This window comes from Bombina bombina, chromosome 1 (assembly GCF_027579735.1).
Source record: "Bombina bombina isolate aBomBom1 chromosome 1, aBomBom1.pri, whole genome shotgun sequence".
Lineage (NCBI taxonomy): Eukaryota > Metazoa > Chordata > Amphibia > Anura > Bombinatoridae > Bombina > Bombina bombina.
The window spans coordinates 1531676233-1531688578 of NC_069499.1; the positions used below are offsets into that span (position 1 = coordinate 1531676233).

At 36.5% G+C, this 12346-nt stretch overlaps 1 protein-coding gene across 1 annotated transcript; it reads left to right on the top strand.

The window, feature by feature from the left end:
* Positions 1–10633: 10633 nt before the first annotated feature.
* Positions 10634–12119, top strand: WFIKKN2 (WAP, follistatin/kazal, immunoglobulin, kunitz and netrin domain containing 2). Its single transcript, XM_053696561.1, has one exon. The coding sequence runs from the start codon at positions 10683–10685 to the stop codon at positions 12117–12119; it is 1437 nt and encodes a 478-aa protein (XP_053552536.1). The 5' UTR covers positions 10634–10682.
* Positions 12120–12346: the final 227 nt, after the last annotated feature.

Here is a 12346-nt window from a genome sequence, read left to right on the forward strand (position 1 = left end):
CCTGCCTTTTCTTTCATGTAATTAGCAAGAGTCCATGAGCTAGTGACGTATGGGATATACATTCCTACCAGGAGGGGCAAAGTTTCCCAAACCTCAAAATGCCTATAAATACACCCCTCACCACACCCGCAAATCAGTTTTACAAACTTTGCCTCCTATGGAGGTGGTGAAGTAAGTTTGTGCTAGATTCTACGTTGATATGCGCTCCGCAGCAGGTTGGAGCCCGGTTTTCCTCTCAGCGTGCAGTGAATGTCAGAGGGATGTGAGGAGAGTATTGCCTATTTGAATGCAGTGATCTCCTTCTACGGGGTCTATTTCATAGGTTCTCTGTTATCGGTCGTAGAGATTCATCTCTTACCTCCCTTTTCAGATCGACGATATACTCTTATATATACCATTTCCTCTACTGATTCTCGTTTCAGTACTGGTTTGGCTTTCTACTACATGTAGATGAGTGTCCTGGGGTAAGTAAGTCTTATTTTCTGTGACACTCTAAGCTATGGTTGGGCACTTTTATATAAAGTTCTAAATATATGTATTCAAACATTTATTTGCCTTGACTCAGGATGTTTTCAACGTTCCTTATTTCAGACAGTCAGTTTCATATTTGGGATAATGCATATGAATAAATAATTTTTTCTTACCTTAAAATTTGACTTTTCCCTGTGGGCTGTTAGGCTCGCGGGGGCTGAAAATGCTTCATTTTATTGCGTCATTCTTGGCGCTGACTTTTTTGGCGCAAAATTTTTTTTCTGTTTCCGGCGTCATACGTGTCGCCGGAAGTTGCGTCATTTTTGACGTTTTTTTTGCGCCAAAAGTGTTGGCGTTCCGGATGTGGCGTCATTTTGGCGCCAAAAGCATTTAGGAGCCAAATAATGTGGGCATCCTTTTTGGCGCTAAAAAAATATGGGCGTCACTATTGTCTCCACATTATTTAAGTCTCATTATTTTTTGCTTCTGGTTGCTAGAAGCTTGTTCACTGGCATTTTTTCCCATTCCTGAAACTGTCATTTAAGGAATTTTGCTTTATATGTTGTTTTTTCTATTACATATTGCAAGATGTCCCACGTTGAAGCTGAGTCAGAAGATACTTCTGGAAAATCGCTACCTGGTGCTGGAGCTACCAAAGCTAAGTGTATCTGCTGTAAACTTTTGGTATCTGTTCCTCCAGCTGTTGTTTGTACTGTTTGTCATGACAAACTTGCTAATGCAGATAATATTTCCTTTAGTACTGTTACATTACCTGTTGCTGTTCTGTCAACATCTAATACTCAAAGTGTTCCTGATAACATAAGAGATTTTGTTTCTAAATCCATTAAGAAGGCTATGTCTGTTATTCCTCCTTCTAGTAAACGTAAAAAGTCTTTTAAAACTTCTCATTTTTCAGATGAATTTTTAAATGAACATCATCATTCTGATACTGATATTGGTTCTTCTGATTCAGAGGATTCTGTCTCAGAGGTTGATGCTGATAAATCTTCATATTTATTTAAAATGGAATTTATTCGTTCTTTACTTAAAGAAGTCCTAATTGCATTAGAAATTGAGGATTCTAGTCCTCTTGATACTAAATCTAAACGTTTAGATAAGGTTTTTAAATCTCCTGTAGTTATTCCAGAAATGTTTCCTGTCCCTGGTGCTATTTCTGAAGTAATTTCCAGGGAATGGAATAATTTGGGTAATTCTTTTACTCCTTCTAAACGTTTTAAGCAATTATATCCTGTGCCATCTGACAGATTAGAATTTTGGGACAAAATCCCTAAGGTTGATGGGGCTGTCTCTACTCTTGCTAAGCGTACTACTATTCCTACGGCAGATGGTACTTCCTTTAAGGATCCTTTAGATAGGAAAATTGAATCCTTTCTAAGAAAAGCTTACTTGTGTTCAGGTAATCTTCTTAGACCTGCTATATCTTTAGCGGATGTTGCTGCAGCTTCAACTTTTTGGTTAGAAGCTTTAGCGCAACAAGTAACAGATCATAATTCTCATAGCATTATTATTCTTCTACAACATGCTAATAATTTTATTTGTGATGCCATCTTTGATATCATTAGAGTTGATGTCAGGTATATGTCTCTAGCTATTTTAGCTAGAAGAGCTTTATGGCTTAAAACTTGGAATGCTGATATGTCTTCTAAGTCTACTCTGCTTTCCCTTTCTTTCCAGGGTAATAAATTATTTGGTTCTCAGTTGGATTCTATTATCTCAACTGTTACTGGAGGGAAAGGAACTTTTTTACCACAGGATAAAAAATCTAAAGGTAAATTTAGGTCTAATAATCGTTTTCGTTCCTTTCGTCACAACAAGGAACAAAAGCCTGATCCTTCATCCTCAGGAGCGGTATCAGTTTGGAAACCATCTCCAGTCTGGAATAAATCCAAGCCTTTTAGAAAACCAAAGCCAGCTCCCAAGTCCACATGAAGGTGCGGCCCTCATTCCAGCTCAGCTGGTAGGGGCAGATTACGTTTTTTCAAAGAAATTTGGTTCAATTCCGTTCACAATCTCTGGATTCAGAACATTGTTTCAGAAGGGTACAGAATTGGCTTCAAGATAAGGCCTCCTGCAAAGAGATTTTTTCTTTCCCGTGTCCCAGTAAACCTAGCGAAGGCTCAAGCATTTCTGAAATGTGTTTCAGATCTAGAGTTGCCTGGAGTAATTATGCCAGTTCCAGTTCTGGAACAGGGGCTGGGGTTTTATTCAAATCTCTTCATTGTACCAAAGAAGGAGAATTCCTTCAGACCAGTTCTGGATCTAAAAATATTGAATTGTTATGTAAGGATACCAACATTCAAAATGGTAACTGTAAGGACTATCCTGCCTTTTGTTCAGCAAGGGCATTATATGTCCACAATAGATTTACAGGATGCATATCTGCATATTCCGATTCATTCAGATCACTTCAGTTTCTGAGATTCTCTTTCCTAGACAAGCATTACCAGTTTGTGGCTCTACCGTTTGGCCTAGCTACAGCTCCAAGAATTTTTACAAAGGTTCTCGGTGCCCTTCTGTCTGTAATCAGAGAACAGGGTATTGTGGTATTTCCTTATTTGGACGATATATTGGTACTTGCTCAGTCTTCACATTTAGCAGAATCTCATACGAATCGACTTGTGTTGTTTCTTCAAGATCATGGTTGGAGGATCAATTTACCAAAAAGTTCATTGATTCCTCAGACAAGGGTAACCTTTTTAGGTTTCCAGATAGATTCAGTGTCCATGACTCTGTCTTTGACAGACAAGAGACGTCTAAAGTTGATATCAGCTTGTCGAAACCTTCAGTCACAATCATTCCCTTCGGTAGCTTTATGCATGGAAATTCTAGGTCTTATGACTGCAGCATCGGACGTGATCCCCTTTGCTCGTTTTCACATGCGACCTCTTCAGCTCTGTATGCTGAACCAGTGGTGCAGGGATTACACAAAGATATCTCAATTAATATCTTTAACACCGATTGTACGACACTCTCTGACGTGGTGGACAGATCACCATCGTTTAGTTCAGGGGGCTTCTTTTGTTCTTCCGACCTGGACTGTAATTTCAACAGATGCAAGTCTGACAGGTTGGGGAGCTGTTTGGGGGTCTCTGACAGCACAAGGGGTTTGGGAATCTCAGGAGGTGAGATTACCGATCAATATTTTGGAACTCCGTGCAATTTTCAGAGCTCTTCAGTCATGGCCTCTTCTAAAGAGAGAATCGTTCATTTGTTTTCAGACAGACAATGTCACAACTGTGGCATACATCAATCATCAAGGAGGGACTCACAGTCCTCTGGCTATGAAGGAAGTATCTCGAATTCTGGTATGGGCGGAATCCAGCTCCTGTCTAGTTTCTGCGGTTCATATCCCAGGTATAGACAATTGGGAAGCGGATTATCTCAGTCGCCAAACGTTACATCCGGGCGAATGGTCTCTTCACCCAGAGGTATTTCTTCAGATTGTTCAAATGTGGGGACTTCCAGAAATAGATCTGATGGCCTCTCATCTAAACAAGAAACTTCCCATTTATCTGTCCAGATCCAGGGATCCTCAAGCGGAAGCAGTGGATGCATTGTCACTTCCTTGGAAGTATCATCCTGCCTATATCTTTCCGCCTCTAGGTCTTCTTCCAAGAGTAATCTCCAAGATTCTGAAGGAATGCTTGTTTGTTCTGCTGGTAGCTCCAGCATGGCCTCACAGGTTTTGGTATGCGGATCTTGTCTGGATGGCCTCTTGCCAACCGTGGACTCTTCCGTTAAGACCAGACCTTTTGTCGCAAGGTCCTTTTTTCCATCAGGATCTCAAATCCTTAAATTTAAAGGTATGGAGATTGAACGCTTGATTCTTAGTCAAAGAGGTTTCTCTGACTCTGTGATTAATACTATGTTACAGGCTCGTAAATCTGTATCGAGGGAGATATATTATAGAGTCTGGAAGACTTATATTTCTTGGTGTCTTTCTCATCATTTTTCCTGGCATTCTTTTAGAATTCCGAGAATTTTACAGTTTCTTCAGGATGGTTTGGATAAAGGTTTGTCTGCAAGTTCCTTGAAAGGACAAATCTCTGCTCTTTCTGTTCTTTTTCACAGAAAGATTGCTAATCTTCCTGATATTCATTGTTTTGTACAAGCTTTGGTTCGTATAAAACCTGTCATTAAGTCAATTTCTCCTCCTTGGAGTTTGAATTTGGTTCTGGGGGCTCTTCAAGCTCCTCCGTTTGAACCTATGCATTCGTTGGACATCAAATTACTTTCTTGGAAAGTTTTGTTCCTTTTGGCCATCTCTTCTGCCAGACGAGTTTCTGAATTATCTGCTCTTTCTTGTGAGTCTCCTTTTCTGATTTTTCATCAGGATAAGGCGGTGTTGCGAACTTCTTTTAAATTTTTACCTAAGGTTGTGAATTCTAACAACATTAGTAGAGAAATTGTGGTTCCTTCATTGTGTCCTAATCCTAAGAATTCTAAGGAGAGATCATTGCATTCTTTGGATGTAGTTAGAGCTTTGAAATATTATGTTGAAGCTACTAAGAATTTCCGAAAGACTTCTAGTCTATTTGTCATCTTTTCCGGTTCTAGGAAAGGTCAGAAGGCCTCTGCCATTTCTTTGGCATCTTGGTTGAAATCTTTAATTCATCATGCTTATGTTGAGTTGGGTAAAACTCCGCCTCAAAGGATTACAGCTCATTCTACTAGGTCAGTTTCTACTTCCTGGGCGTTTAGGAATGAAGCTTCGGTTGATCAGATTTGCAAAGCAGCAACTTGGTCTTCTTTGCATACTTTTACTAAATTCTACCATTTTGATGTGTTTTCTTCTTCTGAAGCTGTTTTTGGTAGAAAAGTACTTCAGGCAGCTGTTTCAGTTTGAATCTTCTGCTTATAATTTCAGTTTTTTTCATTATAAAATATAAACTTTATTTTGGGTGTGGATTATTTTTCAGCGGAATTGGCTGTCTTTATTTTATCCCTCCCTCTCTAGTGACTCTTGCGTGGAAAGATCCACATCTTGGGTAGTCATTATCCCATACGTCACTAGCTCATGGACTCTTGCTAATTACATGAAAGAAAACATAATTTATGTAAGAACTTACCTGATAAATTCATTTCTTTCATATTAGCAAGAGTCCATGAGGCCCACCCTTTTTTGTGGTGGTTAGGATTTTTTTGTATAAAGCACAATTATTCCAATTCCTTATTTTTTATGCTTTCGCACTTTTTTCTTATCACCCCACTTCTTGGCTATTCGTTAAACTGATTTCTGGGTGTGGTGAGGGGTGTATTTATAGGCATTTTGAGGTTTGGGAAACTTTGCCCCTCCTGGTAGGAATGTATATCCCATACGTCACTAGCTCATGGACTCTTGCTAATATGAAAGAAATGAATTTATCAGGTAAGTTCTTACATAAATTATGTTTTTTTTCCTAACACCTGATACTTCATATCTTTGAGCCCTTATAACCTTTTTTGTGCAATATTTTTTTTAAAAACTTCAATCGCACTCAAGCGATCGCGTTTGTAAAACGAGCGTAAAACACAATGTGCGCAACTACCTGTAATAAACCCCTTTTCGTTTGTGCGTAACTATTAGCGCTCCACTCGTAATCTGTCCCTTAATAAATAATTGATATTCAGAGCAACTAAACCAATAATAGCCTGAGAATAATATATACGTCTTTTTTTAAAATTACATTAGTTTTTTTAAATATTGAAAAATAAGGGTAAAATTCTAATGCCCATAAAGCAATGGGCACCGCCATATTGTAACTTAGGTTTCTTTTTTTCTGCTAAGGCCAATTAAAGACAGTAATAAATGGCTTAATATTAATATAGTGTGCAACCAATGACTGTGTGGATTATAGCTGTGTCTGCGCTTTCACTGTTAACAGGAATTTGGGAATTAAATTATAGGAAAAGGGAACAAAATAGATAATGAAAGTATACCGCAAAGTTGTTTTACTACATACAATTAAACATTTTGGGCTAGATTACAAGAGGCGCTAAATTATCTAAATGTGCCCGTTTGCGGGCATGCGATAATTAATCAGTCATTACAAGTAGCTGGTTATTGCTATCGAGAGCTTGCGGTAGCAATTAGCACTTATATAATTAACCAGAGATCAGCAGGCCCATTTATCAAGCTCCGTATGGAGCTTGAAGGGCCGTGTTTCTGGCGAGTCTTCAGACTCGCCAGAAACACAAGTTATGAAGCAGCGGTCTAAAGACCGCTGCTTCATAACCCTGTCCGCCTGCTCTGAGCAGGCGGACAGGAACCGCCGGAAATCAACCCGATCGAATACGATCGGGTTGATTGACAGCTCCCTGCTGGCGGCCGATTGGCCGCGAGTCAGCAGGGGGCGGCGTTGCACCAGCAGCTCTTGTGAGCTGCTGGTGCAATGTTAAATGTGGAGAGCGTATTGCTCTCCGCATTTAGCGAGGTCTTGCGGACCTGATCCGCAGTGTCGGATCAGGTCCGCAAGCCCTTTGATAAATGGGCCCCTATATCTCTGGTTTATTTTATAAATGTGCCCGAAATGCCCCCAAAATGCAGTGTAGTATATTTTATTAATAAGTAAAGATAGCAGCATTCATAAAATAACTGCACTAGGCAGTATTTTGGGGCTAAAGTTGGCGGTAGTGAGTGCCTTAACATTGCGGTCTATGAGCATTGTGTGTTCCCAGTAAATATATATGTATATGCTTATATATATATATATTTGTTACTATATGTATATACACATATTAACTTTGTGCCATTGCTGCGCTTCTTACCCCCTTTGCTGCACTTAGGTTCTGATTCCCTCTCTGATGGCATCAGAACGAGGCTCCCATTGGAGCCTATGGAAGTGCGCTCTCGTAAGCGCAATGCTTCCCAGCAATTAGCATCTTATGCAAAATCATGACATATTTTAATTTTGCGTGCACTGGTATTACACAGTGGAGCGCAAATATAGCTTTCATGAAAGCGATATTTAGCTCTCCACTTGTAATCTGCCCCTTTATATTAATATATCAAAGTGTTCAATGACCCTTTTATTACTATTTATAAGAACTAAATATGTGAATATTTATTTTAGCAATACTTAATAGGTATGTAATCAGCACAATGTAATAATACAGGTATTTCCTACTATTTTGGATAATAACATACATTGTTTCTTCATATGATTCTGAAAGCACTGAACCATAAAATAATAAGGCTGCATGGCTATAGACTTATTGTGACAAATTAAAACTATTTCAAGCATTTTTTCATCCCCAAAATCACAGGCTAAACCAAGTACAAAAAGATGATTGTCAAAGGAAATCATGATTTCCTGAATTAATTAATGGTGCAATGGAATAATTTAGAGCGCAAGTATTACAACAGCTTTTAAAACTAAGGGTTATTTTTAATAAGTCTATTAATCCACTGCAGTTTTGACCAGACTGTATAATTGACAGTCTTAGTTTATTTTCAAAGCAGTTGTATTCAAACAGTTTAAAAACCAGGTTGAAACTTTTTTTTTTGGTTATTGAAGAAAACTGGAAATGTTGTGGACATCTTTATTTGGGTGGATGTGGATTTTAACTGGAAAGACCATAATCATATTTTTATTTAACTTGCCTACCCAAATCCATAGTTTGCCCCAAATACGATACTCACATGCAGGTAGCTGTCCTAATGATGTAAACCCAAATTTATGGGTGGATGCACAAAGTACGTGCAAGAGAGAATGTGAAGCAGATCAGGTGAGTGTCAAATATTATAGTATAATTTTATTTACATATTGACAAGCATCTGAAAGACAAGGATTGATCTACTAAAAAATTATATGTATAACATAAAATGTCTGTAAATCATTTGTTCTTTGCGCCATCCATATCAAGGTTACATCCCTTTTTATATAATCAGTTGTGTAATATTATATTATTAATTGTATTATAAAACAGTTGTGTATCAAATACTATTCATCCAGGAGCTCTGAAGTGTTTTTCTTTTAGAAAGAGACAAATTTAAGTATATTAGAATGTGATTTAATTTTGCATCGGCTGAAACCATTATTTACATAGTTTTCTAGTATTATATATGGATATATGCAACTTTTATTTGATAGATAATATTATTGATCAAAACAACAAATTATTGCTGTGCAATTGAACATAGAAGCAACATGATTTTGCATAAGATGCAAGTATATAAATGTACCATAGAAGGGATGTTTCTGTCTTTGTTTGCTGTATGAGCTATTGAATTTGTGATAGTTTTTAGTGTCTCCATTATTATGCTCTTTTTAATATAATATAAGCAGCCTGTTCCCTTTTTTATTATTGCTATTATTTCAATCATTATTTATGGCAGGCTTCTTTAAGTAATTTGCTTCCTATAATCTTCACATTCTCTTAAGATTAAATTCATAGCTTGAGTTAGACAGTCTATAACAGAATGATAAGTCTAAAAGTTGACAAAGCAAGTTCTCCTCTTTTGATGTAAATGTCAAACATTTCATCCAGTGCTCTGTTCATTAGCTAAAAAAATTATTTGTCTGATTTACTTTGCTGACAATTTTTTTCAGATAAACCGCTTTATATTACTAATTACTTTCAACTCTATTTATAATTGGGCTCGTTGTTGAAGATTTATATAACCAAACATTTATTAGGGTAAATAAGAAATATATAGTGTGTCTGGATTAACATGATTTATGTATTTGAAGTGAACTATGGCTGGCTATTGTTTGATTTTTGTAGCATTTTACAAAACCATAAATTAATACAAATATGAGTTTATGTGTGTATGTATATATATATATATATATATATATATATATATATATATATATATATATATACATACATACATATACATTCACATACACACACACATTCACATACACACATACACATATGCAAACCCACCCATATACAAATACACACACACATATACACAAATACACACATTCACATACACACACATAAACATATACACACATAAACATATACACACATACACACATAAACATATACACACATACACACACACAAACATATACATACTCACATACACACATTCACATACACACACATAAACATATTCAAACACACACATTCACATACATAAACATATACACACACATTCACATACATAAACATATACACACAAATTCACACACACACACACACACACAAACATATACACACACACATTCTCACACATATATATATATATATATATATATATATATACACATACACATGCACTAATCAAGGAGAGAAAGCATGACATAATATTCAGCTTAATCTCCACAAGTAATGGGAGAAACCCAAACAATGATTTTAGTCTCAGGGTTTTGCAGACATCACTGAACTGTATGTTAGAAATCTGACATTGAAGAGACTGTGTGATTTCAAATCTCAGTATGTTGTTTTCTAAGTATTCCAATGTTTCAGTTTTTGCCAACTAAAATCATATCTCTCAAGTCAATTAGTTTTTGGTGTTCTTGCCAACTGTATTTCAGTCGTTGCAAAGAGCTTGTGTTTTAATATGTTATAATGGCCAACATGCCTGTATTAATTCCAAAACATCAGAATTTGCAACATTTGGATTTGGTAAATAGGCAAATATCACCAGATTTACAAAGAATTTTAAAAAATTGACAGGCAATTGTATAGAGGAAAATCATAAAAATGGATACATTATTACTGATGACTGAATTTCAACACAATTGGGAAATAATAGTGAACTTTGGTTTTTAACAGGGTAAAAGCATAAAAAATATATTTAGAAATGCTGTCCATTTGTGTGTTTTATTCTGAAACACTGATAGATTTGATACGGGTTTCAAATATAAGTAGCTGACTAGTTAAAAAGTTACCATTTGAAAATCATTTTTTTCTGATAGATTGATACGCCTTTTATTTTAAAAACAATATATTGCACTTAAATATGCTATGATAAAACATGGGCGTAGATAATATTTATTTGTGTTGTAGTGTACTGATTGCCATATTTCATCAAAACGTTTAAAAGCCCTCCTTTGGGTTTTGACATTTTTGAAATTATTCTGCAAATGACTTGTTTGTTCTCATCTACAACTAGAATGTTTTTTCATAATGTAATAATTTTCTTTTGAAATCTAACATTATTTATGTAATATTTTTATTAGGAATGTGAAACTTCAGAAAAGTGCTGCCCTAATGTTTGTGGAACAAGGAGCTGTGTGGCAGCTAGATACATGGATATCAAAGGAAAAAAAGGTCCTGTTGGAATGCCAAAGGATGCTACCTGTGATCACTTTATGTGTACACAGCAAGGTTCTGAATGTGACATTTGGGATGGACAACCCATATGTAAATGCAGAGACAGATGTGAGAAGGAACCAAGCTTCACTTGTGCATCTGATGGACTTACTTACTACAACAAATGTTTTATGGATGCAGAAGCTTGCACCAAAGGTATTACGCTAACAATTGTTACTTGTAAATATCATCTCTCTTGGCCAAACACTAGCCCTATCCCTTCAGGAACTACAGCTAATCCTACTGCTGCATCTCTTGAAACTACAATTATAAATGTAATTCCACCCACACTAATTAATAATCCAGTTCACAAGACAGTCAACGTAGGAGATACTGTGAGTTTTCATTGTGATGTAACAGGTAAACCTAAACCAGAAATAACCTGGGAAAAACAGGTAGAAGGAAAGGAAAGTGTTGTTATGCGGCCAAATCATGTTGTAGCAAATATAGTGGTTACTAACATTGCACAACTAGTGATCTACAACACCCAGTTACAAGATGGAGGGATATACACATGTACCGCAAAAAATGCAGGTGGCATCATAAAGATCAACTTCCCTCTGACAGTGAAAGAGGCTCCTCCTAAAGAAATAACTCACAATAAAACTTTTTTTCCAACTGATGAATGCTTGAAGCCACCAGACAGTGAAGATTGTGGGGAAGAACAAACCAGATGGTATTTTGATGCAAAGAAAAATAATTGCTACGTGTTTATTTATGGTAATTGTAACAGTAATTTGAACCACTTTGAAACATATGAGACATGTATGTTGACTTGTATGAATGGACCTGTCAACATTTGCAATTTTCCAGCCCTACAAGGTACTTGCAAAGCCTATGAACCAAGGTGGGCATACAATAAACTGTTAAATCAATGTCAGTCTTTCATATATGGAGGATGTGGCGGGAATGAAAATAACTTTGAAAGTAAAGAAATCTGTGAAGATATGTGCCCCTTCCCCAAGAATCAGAAGTGCAAAGTCTGTAAACCCCGTCAAAAGCTGGTGACGAGTTTTTGCAAAAGTGATTTTGTAATCCTTGGTCGCATTACAGACCTGACAGAAGAACAAGATTCCGGACATGCTCTGGTGTCTGTTGAAGAAATTTTAAAAGATGATAAAATGGGACTCAACTTTTTAGGCAAAGAGCCTCTTGAAATTACACTGCTCAATATGGACTGGAGTTGTCCATGTCCCAATGTAACTTCAACCAGCAGTCAACTGATCATCATGGGCGATGTACACAATGGCATGGCTGTACTTCAGCCCCACAGTTTTGTTGGGGTATCAAGTGCAAGACGCATAAGGAAGCTCCGTGAAGTCATTCACAATAAAACGTGTGATCTTCTAAAAGAAATTTTAGGTCAACCATAGATTTCAAATGTTACAAAGATAACATGTAAAAACATTATTTAAAATATATTACAAATAGCTATTGCCATATTAGCATATTGGAATCTGAGTCACAAAAAGAGAGTTTGAAACATTTTAATAAACAAATCAGTGATGTCTAAACATGATTTTTTTTTTATACTAACATAGTCAACATGTGATTTTTTTCTCTAGGATCCTTGGAGCATATATAAAGCCCCAAACAAACA

Coding starts and splice junctions, on each gene's coding strand:
- WFIKKN2 (XM_053696561.1), top strand. CDS start 10,683: ATGGATATCAAAGGAAAAAAAGGTCCTGTTGGAATGCCAAAGGATGCT.